The sequence below is a fragment of the Labrus bergylta genome, chromosome 9, assembly GCF_963930695.1.
Source record: "Labrus bergylta chromosome 9, fLabBer1.1, whole genome shotgun sequence".
NCBI classification, from domain to species: domain Eukaryota; kingdom Metazoa; phylum Chordata; class Actinopteri; order Labriformes; family Labridae; genus Labrus; species Labrus bergylta.
The window spans coordinates 3,034,583-3,056,405 of NC_089203.1; the positions used below are offsets into that span (position 1 = coordinate 3,034,583).

The 21,823-nt window shown below is 43.5% G+C and overlaps 2 protein-coding genes across 2 annotated transcripts; one reads left to right on the forward strand and one right to left on the reverse strand.

Annotated features, from left to right (window-relative positions):
* Positions 1 to 942: 942 nt before the first annotated feature.
* Positions 943 to 3,418, reverse strand: ndufc1 (NADH:ubiquinone oxidoreductase subunit C1). Its single transcript, XM_020647809.3, has 4 exons — positions 3,260 to 3,418; positions 2,418 to 2,521; positions 1,145 to 1,225; positions 943 to 1,019 (listed from the first exon to the last, which is right to left on the reverse strand). The coding sequence occupies exons 1-3, from the start codon at positions 3,303 to 3,305 to the stop codon at positions 1,166 to 1,168; spliced, it is 210 nt and encodes a 69-aa protein (XP_020503465.1). The 5' UTR covers positions 3,306 to 3,418; the 3' UTR covers positions 943 to 1,019; positions 1,145 to 1,165.
* A 2,680-nt stretch (positions 3,419 to 6,098) lies between these two features.
* Positions 6,099 to 21,574, forward strand: naa15a (N-alpha-acetyltransferase 15, NatA auxiliary subunit a). The gene is made up of 20 exons (XM_020647805.3): positions 6,099 to 6,298; positions 8,313 to 8,397; positions 8,915 to 9,019; positions 9,402 to 9,559; positions 9,947 to 10,081; positions 12,253 to 12,406; positions 12,679 to 12,798; positions 14,550 to 14,645; positions 15,727 to 15,833; positions 15,971 to 16,043; positions 16,150 to 16,319; positions 16,505 to 16,657; positions 17,092 to 17,220; positions 18,004 to 18,217; positions 18,401 to 18,594; positions 18,676 to 18,784; positions 18,876 to 18,974; positions 19,642 to 19,785; positions 20,224 to 20,321; positions 20,839 to 21,574. Exons 1-20 carry the CDS (start codon positions 6,245 to 6,247, stop codon positions 21,046 to 21,048), a joined length of 2,607 nt encoding a protein of 868 aa, XP_020503461.1. The 5' UTR covers positions 6,099 to 6,244; the 3' UTR covers positions 21,049 to 21,574.
* Positions 21,575 to 21,823: the final 249 nt, after the last annotated feature.

The following is a 21,823-nucleotide window of genomic DNA, read 5'->3' on the forward strand; positions in this document are numbered from 1 at the left end:
TAAAAAACACAAATGCACACCTATATCATTGCCAAAAGGACAGTTTAGAAATACAGCGGAGTTGTGAGCTTTTGTAGAGCGCATTTAATCTGCATGGTCTCTAATGTCCAGCAGGGGGAGACTCCACTGGTTGCAAAGAAGTCTGAGACTATGAACTTTTAATTTATCCCTTCAGTAAACATTTTTCTGATGAGTTCATGGGCTCTAGGTCATGGTGTTTGTTTTGTAGGTAATGGTCCCAGTTAGAGTAAAAAAAGACAATTAAATAAAAGGGTATGACTCGCAGAAGCTGAGACCTTTAAAATGTTTGATCAGAATTCTGTTGTAAGAAAAATTCAATCTGAGGAGTCAACAGTATTTTTCATTGTTGTAAATCTGGTTTGAGGTCTTTTGAGCTTGCAAGAATCAGCATCCTCAAGTTAATATCACAGTTAGCATGATGCACTAATGCAACTTGTTAACTGATGCACGAACACATTTTCCAGGTCCTGCTCAGACATAAATCCTTAAGTTCTTGATATGAAGACACTTTACTCTTCAGATTCACCAAATTATCCAATATGGCCTCTTCTAGTCCTGAAAAAAGAAGACAACGAGAACAGCCGATGTGCAAACCTTACAGCTTTAAAACCATGTCCTTTTCTGTACAGGCTGTGAACACAGTATCAGATTTAAACTACAAACAAAAAGTGTCTCACATGTTTGCATTTTTAAACGTAATCTTCATCTTAAACAAAGTAGCCTTTATTGTAGAGATAGGACGGTGGAACGAGTCAGAAAGAGAGAGAGTGGGGAATGAACCACAGGTCGGACTCGAACCCGGGCCTTGGGGACTACAGCCCCTGTACATGGGGTATTCGCACTTACCACTAGGCTAACAGTGCCCCATGTGGTATCAGCAAACATGATTGTATATGTGCAGTGAGGATCATGACTCAGGTGTTTTACACATGGCTAATCTTTATTTTACACAGAACACACAGAATCAGCTGCATCCACAGACAGGACCGTGTGACCTCCTACACAGGACAAGAGGAGACAGAGAATCACGGGTTATTTCTTTATTCTTATATTGATTTGACATCTTCAGAATGGACGACAGTGCAGCTAAGAAAGTGTGAGACGAGACGACAGAAACACTCACAGCTGGATGTGGTGCAGCGGGTTATTCCAGACCGTTCCTCACTTTGTACTCATGGACGTCTGTGCTGTGCTGCTTGAAGAGCTGCGGGGGGGAAACAGAGAAGGCATTGAAACGTTTACATCGCAACGTTCTGGAGAATTCAATTGCACCCCATCATACTCGGAAATTCTTCATTTGCCTTGCAGAGATCGTTACAGCCTCCTTAAACAAAACTAACTAAACCCAGGATTTAAAAAAACAAGGCCGAAAACACATCAAAAGAGGGACGCCACGCGGGATGCAAAAGATTTAACACACTGGAGAGCGCAGCCTAAAAGGAAAGATGGGAAGGTGCCGAGCTGACCATGCAAAGGGCCGTCACTCTTCTAACCTCTCCTCCCAAAAACTACCTCAGAGAACAAAAGAGTGAAAACAGGACTACCCGGGAAGTCCAGCCCAAACTAAAACAACAAAACCCAGCAATATGTTTTTAGGGAAAAGAAGAAAAAGCTGAAAGGAGAAACACAGGCTGCCTCCTCTCCGTGCTCCTCATAATCCCCCTTCTCGTCCCTGAGGACACGTGGCACTCAGCTGAGCGGCGGGCAGAGGGAGGGGGGGGGAACCAGGGAGACCGAGAGAAAGAAATCTCTTTCCCAAAGTAAGCTTAGGGGGGAAAGTATTTCTGGGCTCAATGGCATCACATGTTGAAACACCCAGTTCAGACACTGGAGACCTGGTCTACACGGTTGAGTTGTGAGGGCCAATAAGGGGCCATGTGGTGGGGTAGGTAGTAGAGGCATTACTGGAGGGTGGAAATGCTGTTTTGGTTTCAGTGGAAACTAAGGGTTAACTTATCAGTAGTAGGGCACAGGGGCAGAATCAGGACAGGTTTCTAGACTGAGCTCTTATCCTTTCATGAGGGCACGAGGGTCTTGTGTGTATTTTCATTTCAAACTGAAACAGAGGTTAGTGACTGGATGTAAAAAAGGAGTATCCCAGAGAAACTGAGTCTATCTAATTAAAGGTGGGGAGGGGGTCACCTCTCTGTGAAAAAGAGCTCAGACAAAGAGTGCAACATTTGAGGAATAATGTGTCTGGCAGGATTTCCTCATCTACAGTACCTACTATCATTCAAACATTCAGGGACTCTCTGTAAAAACAATGATTGTACGACTGTGCTCTTCTGTCTTTTATTTACACAGAATCCAAATCTATTTAGAAACACAGTCGTGTTTAGGCGATACACTTGAAGAAGAAGCGAGAGAGATTCGTGTGAAATGAGTCCGTTACTCACCAGGCCCCAGAGGAAAGCAGCTGATCCAAAGGCAAGACCAACTCGCAGCCAGTTAGGGTTGGCCAAGTCCGGCTTGGAGCTCGTGAACGCAGACCTGGATCCCACTGTCAAATCAAAAAAATGAAAATCATTCTAAGAGGCATGAAGAGCTGTTTTGTACTTCAGTAAGAGTAACAACGCGATATTAGGGTTACCTTACCAGAACTTAAACTTCAATGTGATACCAATCAGACAATGTTGATTTCTAGTTCAATACAATGGCAACAAAAATAGAAATCCTAGGCGCTAAATATTGGGAATGTTGTTGTTCTTAATTACAAAACAATGCAGACAAACTTCTGTTTTTTACAAAGTAGGACAGATATATCGACAACGTTCATTTGTATATGAGTCCTGCACACCTGTCTGATGATGCAGATGTACTTTTTGTACTTTCCAGAGACTGCATTGTTTTAAAACACACAGTATCGAAAAGGAGATTACCTTCATCATCCCCATTATCACTTTTTCTCGATATTTTTGCTATTTTGTTGTCAAATCAAGAATTAATTCATTCTGCAACCACTATCAAGTGTTTCTCTGCCGACTTCCTGATCAAACATGTCAATAAATATACAGTAGAAGTATAAATGAACAACGAGTAATCACTTTGCACATTTTGTTAAGACACACATGAAAAGCAGGTTCTTCTCTATGACAGCTGGGCTACAGGTATGCTAAGCTAAGCTAAGCTAAGGTCAGACCGCAGAATAAACGCGCCGTCACGATTACAAACACTCGTATTAAACACAAGTCTTTCCTCCCCACATTACGAACACATGGACATTATGCCTTCGTCGTACCTCTGCTGACTTGAACAGCTCGGTGAAATAACCGGTTGAAAGTCATTTTAGCTGAAGAGCAGTGGTGTCCGATCCTGCCACTCTGCGATCGATTAAACACTCTGGAAGATCAGAGTAGAGGATCCCAGAGTCAACGATACGTCGCTTCAACACGCCTGGGACAGCATTCACAAACATTTCCTCAAGATAAAACTCAGGAAGATTCTTAATAAAGAAGTTGGGAAGTTCTTACGAATGTTCTGAAGTTTAATTCCTGATTGTTTCTTTATTTTCTAACTTATGAACTTCTCAGATGCTGTAGAGCAGATTTAAGCCCCGTTTCCACCACAGGTCCACAGAACTCAAAGGTTCAGGGGCTTCTCTTCTATGAACTAAAAGGTTCCTGCCACCGCTGCCTGAAGTCCCTGGGAGATTATGTAAATCAGGCTGTATGACTTTGCAAATGGTGTCATTGGTCAACAATGGAAAGGAGACGAGTGCTGTGTTTAGTGTGTCATTAAAGGAAAGAGGACTCTGATAAAAAGTTAGAAGAACTAACAGATACCTCACTCCCCCCACACCTAAAAAACACCTTTTAGGAAGATAAATTATATTAACCCCTGTGATGAATGTCTTAAAGTTATTATGGGGGGGTATACTTCATGATTTTGACATTTAAACTTTAGAACATCTGATTTTATTTTTTTATTGTGAATACACAAGAATTTTAAAATTGGTCACCACAGATAGAATACAAAAGATGTGTTTTAATGGAGAATAAAAAAATAAAAAGTACAAGTCACACATTATTTTGGTTAAACCATTCAAACATAAATGTAGATTATTTCTGTAGAAGTCAAACCAAGTTTTTACCAAGTGGATAAACTTTAAATACACTTAAATTAAAACTCAGCAAGTTTAAGAGATAAGGACCAACCATCAGTCCTGGGGGGACAGGACCTTCTCCATTGCAGCTCCCATCCCATCCCCACCTCACTTTCCACCTTCAAGAACTCACTTCAACATCGCCCACAACCACTAACAATCTCAACTCTCATCCTCCTTCTCTGACAGGATTTTATCTTTGTTTTATTTTCGTTGTTAAGCCTCTTTGAGTATTTAGAAAAGCGCTATAAAAGTCTAATGCATTATTATTATTATTGATATAAAATAATAAAACATTTGACTTTAAGAGGCCTAATCAATGACATGAAAATGGACCTCCTCTTCTTATCTTTGGAGGATGATATTACATAAAAAAATATATTCATATTTTATTATGCACAGCTTTTTTTAAGCCTTTTTTGAAAGAAAACAAATCTAACAATCATTTAAAACTGAATTACGACCAGGGAGTTATGTGTAGTGCATCCTAGATTGCTTGGTTATGTTTTATTGACTTATTTATTTGTTACTGTTGTCCTTAAACCGTGCTTTTCATCTTGCCTGGCCCTTGTGGGTGTCATTACCCAAAGAGACCACACATGAGTGCTAAGTCCTGATTGGTTTGTTGTCTCTGACTCCATCTGATGTCTGATTGTAAAAAGTATGCATGCTCTGGGTGGACTGTGGAATGGAGTTATCCTCTGGGATAAATACAGTTTTCCAAGTCTAAGAAAGCCATGAAATAAAAGGAAATACATTATTATTAATTACATAGGAAAACATTAAACATTTTAAATCAAAATTAAACGAGAGACTTGATAAATATTCAGATTTTATACGTTTGAATAATCTAGTAACAAAGATAACTCATTCAGAAATTCAAGAATGAGCAAATGAATGCGAGGTCAAATGCTGCATTCAAGTGCTCCATGGAAAGTTGAAAATATTTTTTTTGTGTTGAGTGTTTAAATTATTTAACAACTCCAACTTTTTGTTTCAGCTTTTCAAAAACAATGAACTCTTTATTGACCTTCATTTTAGATTTGTTTATTTTTTAGGATCCTCATTTAGTCCATGGGCCAGACCAGATTCTGTGACCACTCGAGGTGGTAAAATGAAGTAATAATTTTTGAAAATGTCCACGTCTGTAGAAGATATTTTGGTATGATGACTCTCCTGAGTGGCAGCTGAGTCACAGTAACCAGCTCTTGAATAGAATAGAATAGAATAGAATAGAATAGAATAGAGTTACTTTATTGATCCCAAACTGGGAAATTGTGGCGTTACAGCAGCAGGTTGTCCAAACACACAATATGAGTAAAAAAAAACCATGTTAGTAAATCTAAACACAATATGATATTAAATACAAAGTAAATAAGCACTGAAAATATCAAAACTAAGAATGGGAATATATACAACCAGGATTTAACTCAGCATTACTAGTCTTAAATATGAAAGATTAAATGTAAATGTGCAAAAACAGAGTTGTAAATGGACAGTATTGACATAGTGAGCTGTCCAGAGCTGTACAATCAGTGATACTATAAGTTAAAGTGCATAAGTGTAGACATGTTATCAGCAGAAACTATACAATATAACAGCGAGTAGACAGACAAATGAAGTGAACTTAAAGTCTCCTTCCTTTCTTTCTTTCTTTATTCATTTCTTCCTTCCTTCCTTCCTTCTTTCCTCCCTCCCTTCATTTATTTATTTAAATAGTTATCTATTTTGTATTATATAGTTTATTTAATTCATCGTCCAAACAAAACAATTAAATAGAAACAAAAATCTGGAATGAAATAACAATGATCTTATATAATGTACCCGTCTTTCACGAGGGGTGGTAGTGTTTCTTGAGGAAGAACTTCAAATACACTAAAAATAACTGAACTGAACCAGCGGGAAACTCATATTTCCGATTATTCCGACAGCCCATGAACACAGGGTCAGCGAGCAGCCTGACCCGGAGGAGAAGCGCGTCGGCCATTTTCCTCGGAAGGGGGCCTCGGCTTCAACACGTGAGAGAGAGGAGCCCGAAGAGACTGAAACAGTCCAGCATCTCTGACTCCCGAGAGGATATCCTTCATGTGTGGACCGGCAGAGGCATAGAAAGCCAGCACAATGCCCACAATCACTCTACCGCCGAAGGAGAACGCACTCTTCAAGAGGATACTGGTAGGGAGATGACGTTAGCATGCGGCTAATGCTAGTTTGTGAAGTAGCCGTCAGAGCAGGTAGCTAGGAGGTAACCAAAAGATTCAGTACACCAAACGCCCTGTAACACCCACGTCTCTTTGATATACTAGTAGAAGTCATTCACAAACGGAACAGTTGCCTGGCAACCAGTAATGCGGTGTAGTATGTGGCCCTGTAACATGACAAAGTGTATCAATGACAAAGCTGCTCGACACACCTGACCAGGCTTCATAGTTCACATCCCCGTATCATAAAGTTATTTGATGGAACTGTCTGAAGTTTATCAACATTTGTATTAAGGTGGTCTAAAAGTTCGTTACTTTTCGTTACAGTGCGTTTAACATCATTTAAAACCTGTTTATTTTATGGTCGAAAAGTACAGAAAACATCTGTATCATCAGACAGGTGTGCCGGAGAGAATTGAATCCATGAAAAAAAATGCAGGCATGCACACCGGAACACTGTCAATGTTTTAGTGCAATTTAGCAACAATTGAGTTTATCTGCAGCAGTGTTCGTTAATACAAACAAGACATTTCCCCAATATCTGGTGCCATGGTATCAAACAGGTTTCGAAATAAATTTAACAAATTGAAGTTTAAATTTCTGGTATCGTGAGAAACCCTTTATGTGGCTCTTAATATTTGTTTAAAGTTTGAATCATTCAGGTCAGCACTCACAGGTCCCTGCTGCAGGTTCTTGTCAAACCAGGTCTCCTTCACTGATTTGGTATTTTAACATTCATCCCACCTTCACTTCTTTATTAACAAGACATGGAAAAGCTTAAGTCATTTTGTTAAGTTGGATCCTCTTTGAAAGATAAAAAGAATAAATCAAACATACTAACTCAAACCGGCTGTGGCTCAGTTGGTAGAGTTGTTGTATCTCAACTGGAAGGGCGAGGGTTTGATCCCCAGCTCCTGCAGCCACATGTCCGATGTGTCCTGGATCAAGCTGTTTAACAAGTTGCTCCTGCTGCTTCGTTGGTGGTGAGAGAATGTGGATGGGATTAGTTTCTTCTGATGCTCTCTGTACACAGCAGCCTCTACCATCAGGGTGAATGTGTAGGTGTGACCTGCTGTGTAGAAGAGCTTTGGACCAAATGGACTTTTGGTCAGAAGACCAAAAGTCCATTTATCATTAAAAAAAAATCCGCTTTGTTGTTGCCAATGTTTTTGTGCAATTAAGACAGCAATTATTGGGGGCACAGGTGGCCTAGTGGAGAGGCTTGGTCCTTGAGGGCTGGCGGTCCTGTGGCTCCTTTCCCGTCTGTTGTTCCCCTCTCTCTCTGTCTCCCCGGTGTCCGAGTCTACCCTCTGCCCTGTCCTCAGAGAAAGGCATAAAAACCCCAATAATACATCTTAAAAAAAGAGTCAGCAATTATTGTTAATTAAAACCAACAAATGACCCATTATGAGTCCCTCTTTTATTTTTATCGCCCTGGTATCAAAAAAGATATCGATATCGTCTGGATTTATCTTATCTCTGTTCATCATTCTGGTAATGGGACGTCCTTATTTGGGATAATTGTCGAATACATTGAAGAATACAATTTTTTTTAAATCAACTTAATATTGCAATACTGTGCAGATGTTATTTCCCCCTCCCCCTCCATTGTTTCACAGAACACAAATAATCCTCCCGGGGACTCGCTGTGCCCGTTGCCTGTCAGTCATGGAGATATGTGAATATATTGTAGGGTATGTTCCCCGTGTCTCCACTAGAGGGGGCTCCTGTCTACACTGAGCCGGGCACATTCCTCTGATCCCTTGTCTGATCACATCTGCTCCATTTATTTTTCAGATCTTAGCGTTGACATGTTACCCGGCCACAGAGGTCATGTTTGCTGGATGTGTCTCTTTGCTCGTGGCAGAAACTCTCTTCATACACTTCCACAAGCCTCTGTGAGGGTCAGTGCAGGAAAGAGCGGCAGGCTGTCGGCCCTCAGATGTCTGATCTTAAGTCTGCTTTGTCTTTTCTTTTCTGTTTTGCAGAGATGTTACGAGCACAAGCAGTACAGAAACGGCCTGAAGTTCTGCAAACAGATCCTGGGCAACCCGAAGTTTGCTGAACATGGAGGTAAGACTCACAAAGCAAGCAGGAGTCTGAGGAATGCCGTGCTGCATCACTGTCAGCCTGATCCTCCTGTTTTCAGTGAGGCTGGAGGAAAAGGCATAACGTAGGATGACAATAACCTTTTTCTATTTTCCTTATTTATCCTGATTTAAAGAGAAAATACTGCTGGTTTGATGAGTATCCTGATGACGAGCCGGGAGAAAACTTTAGGGTCAAAAGTTCAGCTTTCAATATAGTTCATAAACTTAACAAGCTGAGTAATGCCCGGAGGTCTCTGACTCTCAGAATCAAGCAGACCAGCTGATCAAACCAGATTAGAGATCAGTCGTGTTTCAGTTGTTACTCCCAGACGTTCCACGATTAAAATCTTCATCTAATTAAATCAGACAGTTAAAAGCGTCAGAATGTAAAAGGTGACAGTGGTGAGACTTGCAGAGTAACCCGACCTCTGTGGGCTCATGAACGTCTCGTGTCTTTGTGTCACTGCTTCGTTTCCGTTCATGTTTTGTTTGTGTTCCAGAGACGCTGGCCATGAAGGGTTTAACCCTCAACTGTCTGGGCAAGAAGGAGGAGGCCTACGAGCTGGTGAGGCGAGGCCTACGCAACGACCTCAAGAGCCACGTCTGTATCCTTCTGCCACAGCGAAGTCATGTTGTTAACCCTCGTTTTCACACGCTTCATGTCCTCGCAGTCTCAGGCCCAGCTGTGTCCGGATCACATGTTTAACTTTCTTAATATCAAGGGGAGGGAAGGACTTTGTAAAGTATAACCACCTGATGACAGTAGACTGCTTCCTGTTTGTGATTGGATATATGCTGCTAACTCCGCCCCTTTCATGTGAACGCACTACTCTAGGTAAACTCATCAGGTTGATCAGCCTTGTGTGACCTCTCAGTCTGGTCTCCTTTGTTAGAGTCAGTGAAGCCGGTTCATCTAAAGACCCCCTGGGCATGTAGATCTGTAGTAAAGGCGTCTGGTTGGGTTCCTGAACGTTCTCCTTCTCTCAGGCTGGCATGTGTACGGCCTGCTGCAGCGCTCAGACAAAAAGTACGACGAGGCCATCAAGTGTTACCGCAACGCCCTGAAGTGGGACAAGGACAACCTGCAGATCCTGCGGGACCTCTCACTGCTGCAGATCCAGATGAGAGACCTGGAGGGATACAGGGTGAGGGGTTTCACTCATTTCACTGTCTGGGTGGATGAGGGGGGCCGAGGGCGGTGCAGGGTAGGATTGTCATGGTAACAGAATGTTAAAAAATCAAACGAGTATCCCTACCTGTTTTGATTCCACGGCGAGGCATCAAATATTGGACACTGTCTGAATTGCACAAAGACATTGGCAACGTTTTTGTTCAATTCAGACCGTGTGCCGGAGTTTGCTGTACCGATTTGACCTTTAACCTTCCTCTGACGAGAAGTCACGCAGAAGCTGCAGTTTCATATCCGTCTTTAAACCTGGACATTAACTTTACATTAAACCTTCAGTCAGTTTACATTGAAATTGTTGACCTCTGTGTTTTTGTGCTGTGGCGCTCTCCTCCTCGTCCTCCAGGAGACCCGGTACCAGCTGCTGCAGCTGCGTCCAGCCCAACGAGCCTCGTGGATCGGGTACGCCGTCGCCTATCACCTGCTGGAGGACTTTGAGATGGCTGCCAAGATTGTCGAGGAGTTCCGCAAAACACAACAAGTAGGTAAAATGAATAAGGAACCACTCGACAGAGCTGTAAGGGTTCATTTAGAAGCAACTTTAAAATCCGATGAGACGTAGATGGAGGAACATCACAGGAGCATCAACCTTTTCACGTCATTCTAGGCAGTCCTTTAAACGTTACGGGACGTTACGGCGTTGAGGTCAGCGGGAGACCTGGGGTTCATTTAGATTCTTAGATTGCTTCTTCTCCTCTTAAGGACACACACGACAAAGTTTGACTTATTACAGATATGCACCATCTTAGTATTATTTCATCAAACTCAAAGGTAGAGTCAGTAAAAATGATCGTTGCTTTGACTCCTGGGCTCATCCTCACCAGAATCCCACGCCCACTTTAGGGTTAGCGTGCGCTTGTACCGACATCGCCAGCCACCTGAGAACATTACTTGTGTTGTAATGGAAAAGCCAATAATTTAGCACGCTAACACAAGCTAACCGTCAGCGTCTGTTTGGCACCTGCCTGTCCAACAGTAAGCAGACCAACTCCACATCACTCCTCTCCCAAGCTGCTCATTAAAGAGTAACTAAACCCTAAAACTACATTTTTCAATATAAACCTCTGTATTTGAGTATTAAGTAGTGTTATGGATCAATTAATGTCCAAATCTCAACATTTGAGTACAAAGTATTGAAATATTGTGTTAGAAATGTGCATAGTGTCTGTCCTTCAGTTTGAAAAAGTCTAACGGCTGAGTGGAGTACAGTACTAGTCACCAAACCTATAAAAGCCTCGTCATCCGGCGAAATGTGGGGAGTCAAGTGTATGTGTGTATTCGTGTGTGCGGGGCAAACATTGTATCATGTTGCGGCTGACAACGGCGCGAAAGGAGTGAGTAGATTTAGGCTTTATATGCGATTTTTTTTTTTTGATCCAGTAGATGTCGCCCTTGAGCACCAGCATGAAACCAAAACAACTCACGCTGCATTGTTGTGTTAGCATGCTAATGCTAGTGATCTTTATTATGCTGGTATCTTCACACTGCATGTAAATTTAGCTGAAATGAGCGTGATCTAGAAACACAGTTAAGCAGTGAGTACAGTATGTTATTCTTCTTTTCTCTAGTCCCTCAATTAAACAACTTTTATACACGAGGGGAGGAGACAGCCAGCCGTCCGGGCGATGTAAACAAACTGAAGATAGGACTCTGAAATTGTAGACCCATTGTAGACAGTCATGACTCACAGAGTTATTTTCAGAGGATATACTTGATTTCTATTACATTTAAGTGTGAAAAATCACATTTAAAGCCTTCAATGAAGTCCCGATAACGGGTAAAAGCCAACCCAAGGCTCTGTTTTGGAACGAGCTTTATCCACCTGGGATTTCCCCTCACTCTGATTATATTTTCTCTTCTTTGTCGCTACGTCCACATCTGCAATATTCTCCGGTCTGACTAGTGTCCATTTGTTGAATTTAATCCTATGCGCTGTCAGTTGCTGGGGGAAGTGTCCTCTCCCCACCCAGACACGTCCCATGCCAACCAACATAACATGAAAATACAGACTGGACAGGCTCTCTGCAGACACAGTAAACACCACACACGTATGGAGGCACATTTTTTAATACAAACATGCTACTGACTATCTTTAAGATGTGTCAATGCAAAAAAATGTAAAGAGAATCAGTTTGTTTTTCAGGCTCATAGCACTGAAGAAATTCAAAGTGAAGCCTCTGTGTAACTTAGTATTTATAGTTAAAGTGAGACTCAGCAGAAACAGATGAAGAGGCGCTCCTCTGGGGTAATGAACAGTGGTTAATTTGTAGACATATGTGGAGGTAACATATCTATTTCACTTTGCTTTTCATCTGAACCCGCGGTCACGTCTCAAGTAGCCCATCGGACAGGAAGCAGTGCATCGCTCAGAAAAGGAACTATAGGCTGGAAGTCATATGTAATGAATTCTTCAGAATTACAGAGAAGGTGACCATCGTCCTCAGAGTCTCGTATCTTGTCAGACGATGCCTGATGAGTTCTGAGCTTTTACAAAGTGTGTTCTTGTTACAATCTGTGCCTGCAGCAGCGATAGCAGTGAATCAAATGAGTGATGTTGTCTGAGTGTTTATGTTGTTTAACAAGGAAAGCATTGATCTCTCTCTCTCCTGTGTGTGTGTGTGTGTGTGTGTGTGTGTGTGTGTGTGTGTGTAGACGTCTCCAGACAAGGTGGACTACGAGTACAGTGAACTGCTGCTGTATCAGAACCAGGTTCTGAGGGAGGCCGGTCTGCACAAAGAGGCCCTCGATCACCTCAACGACTACGAGAAACAGATCTGTGACAAACTGGCTGTGGAGGAGACCAGAGGTGGGTAGATGATGGACTGTATGGAAAGATGGCCGACATGATAAACGGTAACAAGACAGGATTAAAAAGGACTCCTTAGAATCAAAGAATGCATGTGACCACTTAAAAAAAAAAAAAAAAAAAAAGAAGGAAACTGGTTTTGTGAGACAGGTTATATTTTCACATGTTTGATAGAAGCATGGACAATTATTCCAAATTATCTTTAGACCGTCCTGCAGCATTTTTACTTGCTAACTGCTAATTTGTGTGTTTGTGTGTGTGTGCGCGCGCAGGAGAGCTGCTGCTGAACCTGGACAGGCCTGAGGAGGCGTGTGAGGTCTACAGTAGACTCCAGGAGAGGAACCCTGAGAACTGGGCCTACTACCAAGGACTGGAAAAGGCCTTAAAGCCAGGTGAGCACCATGAACACACCTGTGTGCTGTGTTTTCTCACCCTCACGTTCAAGTGAACAGTAGGGCTGTCTTATTTTCCATTAAAGTCAGTAAGAGTCTGTTGACAATCTGAGAGGTTTGACTTATTTTTTTAAATATTGTTGCCACAAACACAGGTCTATTAACTTGTTGGAGTCCAGCTCTCTTTTTATTCACAATACTACCTGCTTATGAGAACGCCCGTTCAGAGCGCACAGACGTTCCTGGTATAGAGTTCTGCACATACTTGAGTCTGTTCAAGGCAGTGCTCGACAGCCCGAACAGAACTCCATTACAGTAGTCCCGGCGGGAAGTGATGAAGCCGTGAATGAGAGTCTCAAACAGGGTCGGGGAGTGAGGGCCGGAGTTGTGGTTCTTGGGCCTCCATACCGCTCACCAACCACTAGGCTACTGCGACCCCAGAAATTTCTCGCTGCATAAAGAGCTAGCATTAGCACTTAGCAGGGAGTGACTGATTAGACAAAAAAAAGTTCTGAATCTATTTAAAATCTCAGAAGATAAGAATCTCGATTTTTACATATAGATTTTTTTGTAGTTTGTATTGACCTTATGTCTTCACACCAAAGCAGTGTGCTGCTGTCTGCAGAGAGACGAGTCTCCCCCATGTGGGTTTGCATCCCTTGAATGGCTCCCCTTTTAACGGGGCAACATTACTGTCTTCATTTACTGAGGTCAAGAGTGAATGCAAAGGTAAAGTTACGGTGAGTGCACCGCCTGCTGGATCAAACTGCGAACTACTTCAGACTGCCTGACAGACTGTACATTTTGAATTTGAACGGCTCATTACAGGTCGAGTGTGAACTTTCTCCCCCAGGTGAGAGTGAACAAGCAAGTGAACAGTCACTGCAATGAGATGGATTTTGCCCAGACAGCCTCCCTTAAAACCGACAGTCAGAAATAAGTGGCATTAACAATTTTAAACATCAAAATTCACAGACACAAGTGCTGCTGGGATAAAAACGGTCCTTGAGGTCGGTTCATTCTCTGCTGCTCTGTAAATGTTTTCCTGAAGGCAGGTAAGAGAACAGACTGTGTGTAGGTGGGAGGAGTCCTGTAGGATGTGTAATGACTTCCTCCTGCAGTCAGTGGTGTAAGTGTCCTGTGTCCTCAGCACGATGATCCAATGGAAGAAGCAACTTTAACTGCTCTCTTTATGAGTTTATGGTCCTGTGCTGTGAAGATAACGCACCAAACCAGTTTGCTCCCAGTAGCAATGCTTTCACTCGTTGCTCTGTAGAAACTGAAGAGTTCTTGTGGACATGCAGTTCCTCTTGAGACACCTTTGAAAAAATGTCTTTACTTTTCACTAATTTTAAAACCCTAAACTGTGTTCTGTTCAGTGTTTGGACCATGCACCATCATCAGTATCTTGGATTTCTCTCCTGTCACCACCTCTTCTTTTTTTAAATCAGTTTCAGACTCTTCTTTTTATTCTCACAGCAAACAAACCAACTTTAAATGAGCTTCTTTCTGCAGTTTGATTCGATTACAGTGTGACATCCAGAAATGAGGGAAATAACAGACCTCAGAGTCCAGTATTCAAGTGTCAAAAACATTTATTTCAAAATGTTTGGTCTTGTAGTGTCTGAATCCTTGTGTTTTGCTTCCTTGAATACTAAAATGCTCCTTTAAACTCCATGTGGCCAAACAAGGTACTGCAGTATCAGGGGGAATAAAATGTTTTTTGTTGAGCTGCCTGTCTCTCTCTCCAGGGAGTATAGAGGAGCGTCAGAAGATTTACGAGGACTCCTGGCTGAAGTTTCCTAAAGGCCTGGTTCCCCGAAGACTGCCTCTTAATTTCCTCACAGGTAAACCCCGCCCAGCCTGCAGCAGTGACACACACCATGTATCAGCAGACTGAGTCACTGTCGCGCACCAAAAGAATCATGTTTAAAAATCCATCTGCTGAGGAAGAACTGTGTGAGAGACTTTGGGTTCTTTGAGTAGATGAAACAAAAGATTTTATTCAGATATATTTATTGAATCGGATAATTTGGGCACTATTGGCCCCGTGTCCACCTGCCGTTTTCTCCGGGCAGAAAAGCGCTGGCTGTGCACTAAGAAGTGTCTGCATGATGCTGAGAATAAAAGCGCTGCACGTCCATCATGTCTCTATGACAACAGTCTGTTGACAACGGCCACTTTATGACCGAGACAGCTCTGTTACTTTTTACTGCATGTTTTATACACGGGGAATAGCATACATTTAAAAAGAGCGCCGGTGATGTCACAGCGCCTTTCTGAAAAGTTTAAAGATTTTCAACTTCAGCACTGAGTGGCCGCACACAAACAGCAGAGCGCTTGTAAAAAAAAAGACGATGGGCGCTGTTCTTTTCATCCAGGTGGTCGCTTTCTGCTGCGAATTGCTCGCCACTCATTGAAAACAATTTTAAAAAGATGATGGCTCTCAGAAAAAAAAAAGCTAGGTGGACACGGGGACTGAGACAACTGCTGGACATTGAATGCAGAAAACAATTCTTTGGTTATTTGGAAATTCAAGTCTTCTTGTAGTTTGTCCAGCAGCTCTCTCTTAATAGTTTACACACTCTCCTCAGCAGCATCTGCAGAACACAGAGCAGAGCATACAGCCCACGTTGAACTGCCCAGATAAAAGCGATCTGTGAGGATTTACAAATGAAGCTGACATTGTCACAGTGCAAAGAGATGTTTCTTTCTGTTAAAATGTTCCTTGAGCGCACATTTCCAAAGCAGGTAACAAGATAACTGCTCACTGTTTCTGTAGTTTAGCTAACTGAGCTTACAGCTGAAGAGACTGAGCAGTGCTTCCACATTGAATGGATTCCATGTTCGACTGTAGCATCTTATGTTATTGTCACTGCAGCACAAACCTCACTCGGCTGTATCTTTACTGTGTGTTGTGCTGGTCAGGGGAGAAGTTTCGTGAATGTCTGGACAGCTACCTGAGGATGAACTTCAGTAAAGGCTGCCCGCCTGTCTTCACCACCCTCAAGTCCCTCTACACCAACAAAGAGAAGGTAAAGCAGGCTCTCATTTACACTCTGAGCTCCCTCCACTGACTCGCTCTGAGATGCTGTCCCTGTTGTATCACCTGCCGCTGTGACTCAATCTGTGTTTGATGCGTTTAAGAACACGTGTTCATCTCCACACACAGGTCACAATCATTGAAGAATTAGTAGTCAGCTTTGAAATGTGTCTAAAGAGCTGCCGAATGTTTAGTGAAAACGGTGAGTATCGTTTTAAACTCGCTTTCTTTTCCTTTGGCCTCAAATAATTTGTTAGACTACATCTACAGGCAGTACTCTGAAGCTGACTTGTGTAACATGTGTGCAGACGATGGGAAGGAGGAGCCCCCCACCACCCTGCTGTGGGTGCAGTATTTCCTGGCGCAGCACTTTGACTTCATAGACAAGCACGGCCTCGCTCTGGAGTACATCAACGCGGCCATTGACAGCACGCCAACGCTCATCGAGCTCTTCCTCATCAAGGCCAAGATCTACAAGGTTTTTATACACTCTGCATGAAGCAATAACATCACGTTGGCGAGGTTCCTCTATTTTTTTAACCCTTTGACCAATGGCATTAAGTGGTCAAAATTCCGTCAATCACTGATTGGTTAAACAGTTAATTACTAACATTCCTAACCAAGATCATTTACCTGTCTGTTCTTCTTCTCTGCATGTTGCAGCACGCAGGTAACATAAAGGAAGCAGCACGGTGGATGGACGAGGCTCAAGCCCTGGACACGGCCGATCGCTTCATCAACTCCAAGTGTGCCAAGTACATGCTGAAGGCCGGCCTCATCAAGGAAGCCGAGGAGATGTGCTCCAAGTTCACACGGGTAAGAGACAGAAGCTCCTTTAACAACACAACTGAGAGGAAAGCCTGCTTATAGTTGTGGTGAGCAGATGCAACATCAGCCCTCCAGAAGTGCTGCAAAGCAACTTCAGGGTTAACTGAAAACACAGACTTCTTACTGGAGTAGATCGCCATGGTAACTTCTGCTGAACACCTTACCTGCTCTGGGTTGTGTTTGGGACAAGAGAACAACCTGCATTGATCTCCCCTACTGACCAATCAGATCTCGTGATCACAGAGGTCTGTTGTGGGGCGGTAGACACTCAAGTTACACAAATATATATGTTCAAAAACACTAAGTGGATTTTTCATAATATGTCCCCTTTAATAAAAGCTGTGAGTTTACAGGGTGCAAACATTTGGCATTCACGCTGTCATTGTGTGCATGTGTGTTAATCTGTGTGTGTGTGTTTTCAGGAGGGGACGTCTGCAGTGGAGAACCTGAACGAGATGCAATGCATGTGGTTCCAGACGGAGTGTGCCCTCGCATACAAAGCCATGAACAAGCTCGGAGAAGCCCTGAAGAAGTGCCATGAGATCGAGAGGGTGAGCTTCTACTACATTCACATCTGCTTTCTTAACTGATTAGCAACTTGAAAAGCGCCTGGGTTCAGATCAAGTGAAGTGATATTCATCCCTCCAGGATTAAAAAAAAGCAGTCATTTCTTTGTTAATTATATCCCCTGGAGTCTGCATCGCCTGCTCACCTGTCTCATCTTCACCGTAAATAGTTACACAGAAGCGTCACTCTGGATCACTTCAGCGGTATGAAACCCAAGAACCCCAAGTTAGCTGAAATCACTTTTTTTTGCTCTTTGCTGCAACGGTATTATATATCGTAGTATTTTGAAGTTTAAAGGGTTTTCACATTTAAACGCATGTTCAAGCGCTACAACTTCCCTTCTCTGCCTCAAACAATTCTGAACTCGTGTCTGTGCATAAGATCAGAGAGAGATGCTTTTATAAATCTCCTTTTGGTCATTTATCCTTACTCGTAGCTTGTCTGCTAACTGAATCTGTCTGGTTTGAAGTTTCCTGTCCCACCTGCTGAGTTGTGTTAAGCTGCTTCTACAAGCACCCCATTTCCTGATAATCACTTTTCATAATAAAAGCATTTGAACAAAATAGAAACTGGGGACTATTTAGGAGAGCATGTCAAATTTAAAGTGTTGATCATCAAATTAACTGAGCGGAAGCAGAGCCACAATCAGCTGCGTGATTTCTCTGAATCAGAAGAATCTGTTATTTTATGAAAAGCCAAAACATGCCAGGTGAAGTCTTCTAACAGCAGCACATCTAAACACTGGTTCATTCCCCTCTCCTCCTCAGCATTTTGTGGAGATCACAGACGACCAGTTCGACTTCCACACGTACTGCATGCGGAAGATGACGTTGCGCTCCTACGTGGATCTGCTGAAGCTGGAGGACGTCCTGCGGCAGCATCCGTTCTACTTCAAAGCTGCTCGGACTGCCATCCAGATCTACCTGGCGCTGCACGACAAACCTCTGACAGACGACAGCAAGGAGAGCAAGGCTGACGCCGGTAAGTCTGTGTGTGTTTGTTGTTTGTCCAACAGAGGGCACTCTGACTCGATGGTTTAGATTCCTCTCAGCACACAGCATCACAGCTGAGCAGAGCACTGGAACTAATAATGAAAGATAATCAGTGCTTTAACTCTTCTCATCTGTCAGGCTGTGATAGTCTTTACCTTTTTGCCTTCTGTAGAAAATCTGACGGACAAAGAGCTGAAGAAACTGCGCAACAAACAGCGACGAGCCCAGAAGAAGGCGCAGCTGGAGGAGGAGAAGAAGAATGCAGAGAAGGAGAAACAACTGAAGAACCAGAAGAAGAAGAAGGAGGATGATGACGAGGAGATAGGCGGGCCGAAGGAGGAGCTAATACCAGACAAACTGTCCAAGGTGTCCTCATAACTTCATCTGTAGAGGTTATCGTTCCATTTGAACTCGATCGAGTTTGACAACTGTTTTGTTCTTTCACAGCCGGAGAATCCTCTGGAGGAGGCTGTGAAGTTCCTGATCCCCCTGAAGAACCTGGTGCGCAACCAGATCGAGACTCACCTCCTGGCCTTCGAGATCTACTTCAGGAAAGGTGAGACTGACTCTTCCAGCATGAAACCACGCCTCACACACATTTCACAAATCAGAAGTCTCAACTCTTCAATTTTATTCCTACCTGAAAGTGAAGTACCTTCTGATGCTGCAGTCGATAAAGAGGGCCGTGGCCATCGAGCCGTCCCACCCGTGGCTGCACCAGTGTCTGGTGCGCTTCTTTAAAGGAGGTGAGTGTAAGCCGCATCAGGTGTCTGTCAAAGTGACATGAAGGGCAGCTGTTGTACAGTCAACTCTATCAGCTGGAAGCTTTTATTTTCAATAGATCTTCAGACCTCCCTGCAGCTGAACCTCCACTCGCTGTACAGAGTGTGGTTACACATCGCTCCGGTCAAAGGTTATATCCCAGTTTAACCTGACGTAGCCAAATACAACTTCATCTCCATTCCCTAGATCTGAATACTGCTGCCCAAGGAGATACTGTCCGTCCACTGTGCTGGTTTACATCCAGGCAGTTTGGATTTTGGAGAGCCGACCCTTTAACGGGAGCGACAGCCCCGACAAGTGCAAGACAGCTGCTGTTAACATTGAATCAGCATTATGAGTCTGAGCTGATGAAGGGACTAATAAATAGTTTAACACATCTGAATTATGGTGCAAACGAGCGAGACGGGTGTGAGTGCTCTGTTAGTCCTGGAGCAGCCAGCCAGCGGGGGAATGGGGAGGGGGGACTTAAGCATGGTACGGGACAACAGGGTCTAATGTGAGTGTCCTTAAGCATTTTCAACAGAACTGAAGCAAAAGAATCATATTAGTGCATCATTTTACAATTTAAAATCATAAACTCATCTTTGTAATTCATTTGCAATCTTTGTGTGTACGTGCGTGCGTGTACAGTGAGTGACAGCGTTGACTTGGCCGAGGCGGTGAGGACGGTTTTGAAGCAGGAGATCTCCAGACTGTTTGGAGAGAGCAACCCAGAGAGCTTCAACAAGAACTACCTGAGCCAACACTCCAACTCCATCCCACACCGACTGGCTGGTACGCTGCAGACACACACACACACACATTTAGAAAGGTCATACCAAAAGCAAAGTGATCACTCCCTCCACCCCTCACGGCTCCACCAGCTGGCTCCAAACGTGAAGGATGTAGACGCAGATATCAGGGTTTTTCTACACTTTTCAGTCAGATGTAATTTCCTGAATGAATCATACGCTTTAATCAACTTTTGTGGGTCTTAATTGAAGCTGATTAACACATCATCAAACAACCCGACTAAATAAAGCCGTTTTCACATCTGCCCTCCTGAAAGTTTCAGACAGTCTATGCAATGTGCGTCCACACATACAGCTCCTCCTGGGGATATCAGGAGTGTGAAAGCCCTATAACAGTTTTCACCTTACTGGAAAGCCAAGTGTCTGAAAGTGTTTTAATGAGAAACAAGCTGTAGTCTGAGTCTCTGTCTTGTTTCTGCAGCTGCTAAGATGATGGTCTACCTGCAGCCTTCCTCTGATAAGATGGCATGTGAGATCGCTACAGCGCTGGACGAGTCTCTGTCTGGAAAAAGCCTCCAGGTGTGTGATGAATTACATAAACTTCTGTGTGTGTGTGTGTGCGTGTGCGCGTGTGTGTGTGTGGTCTTGTTATTTTGTTTTCACTCATTGAAAATGTTTTTCATCTATTTATTTTGATTCTGTTAGTTGTTGCTAACAATAGTAACCTGTGTGTGTTTGTGTGTCGGTACGTGTGTGTCTCTGTACTGTGTGTGTGTGTGTGTGTGTGTGTGTGTGTGTGTGTGTGTGTGTGTGTGTGTGTGTGTGTGTGTGTGTGTGTGTGTGTGTGTGTGTGTGTGTGTGTGTGTGTGTGTGTGTGTGTGTGTGTGTGTGTGTGTGTGTGTGTGTGTGTGTGTGTGTGTGTGTGTGTGTGTGTGTGTGTGTGTGTGTGTGTGTGTGTGTGTGTGTGTGTGTGTGTGTGTCTCTGTACTGTGTGTGTGTGTGTGTGTGTGTGTGTGTGTGTGTGTGTGTGTGTGTGTGTGTGTGTGTGTGTGTGTGTGTGTGTGTGTGTGTGTGTGTGTGTGTCTCTGCCCTGCAGATCTGTACTGAGGTGCTGGATGCACTGCGTGACGGCCAGCTGGGTGAGGAACAGCAGAAGGCGGCCGAGGCTTACCGAGCCGCCTGCCACAAGCTCTTCCCTTATAGCCTGTCATTCATGCCCCCTGGTTACCATGACAACAGTACCACAATCAGTGCCAATGGCGACCTGTCGGCGGGAGAGCACGATGACATGTCAAACGAGATGTGAGCTCTGACGAGAGGAGGAGGTGGGAACATGCTGCCAGACGCCTTAGTCCACCAACACACAAAGTCCCCCCATCCTCCTCGTCCTCTTCCTCCCCCTTCTCATCCTCCCTCCTCAAACCCAGGGCTAAGGCTGTGTTGAGTGTCGTCCCCCCCCCCCCCCCCCCCACATTGCACTGATCTGGATGGACTGAGTGCCACAGGACGGACAGGAAAGGGAGCTGGCACATGCAGAAAGACAAACTTTTTTAAACGTTTAAAAAAAAAAAAAAAAAAAAAAATGCCCCGCAGATGTTCTGTCCCTGAAAACAAAACCAGATAAATACAGTATGAGGAGACAGAGAAGATTCTGGGAGAAGACATTGGCTGGCTGAGATGGCCTCTGTAAACACAGTCCAGGTTTTCTAAGACTCCTGTGTTTTCTTGAAGGTTCATCTACTTCTCACGTTTTTAAAAGTAATTTATATATTACAAACTGACAAATGGATTAATAAAAACAATGTTTGCTAAATAAAAGCGTACCATTGTGATGGTGCTGTTGGGTGGGGGGGGTGTTGTTTCTACATTTCAGTTAACCGCCTCCTCTTTGTCAACCACCGAGGAGCTGTGAACCCTGGTGAGATTAAAAAAAGGTTTTCACACAGGGTTTGTTAGGAGTTTCTGCATGTCATCCATGCAGAGCGAGTTAGATGAAATAAACATGCTCCTAGGAAGGATCACTGACTCCTCTAAAACAGGTGGTGAGATGCCTCCTTTCAGCTAGTTATTGTTAGACCTTC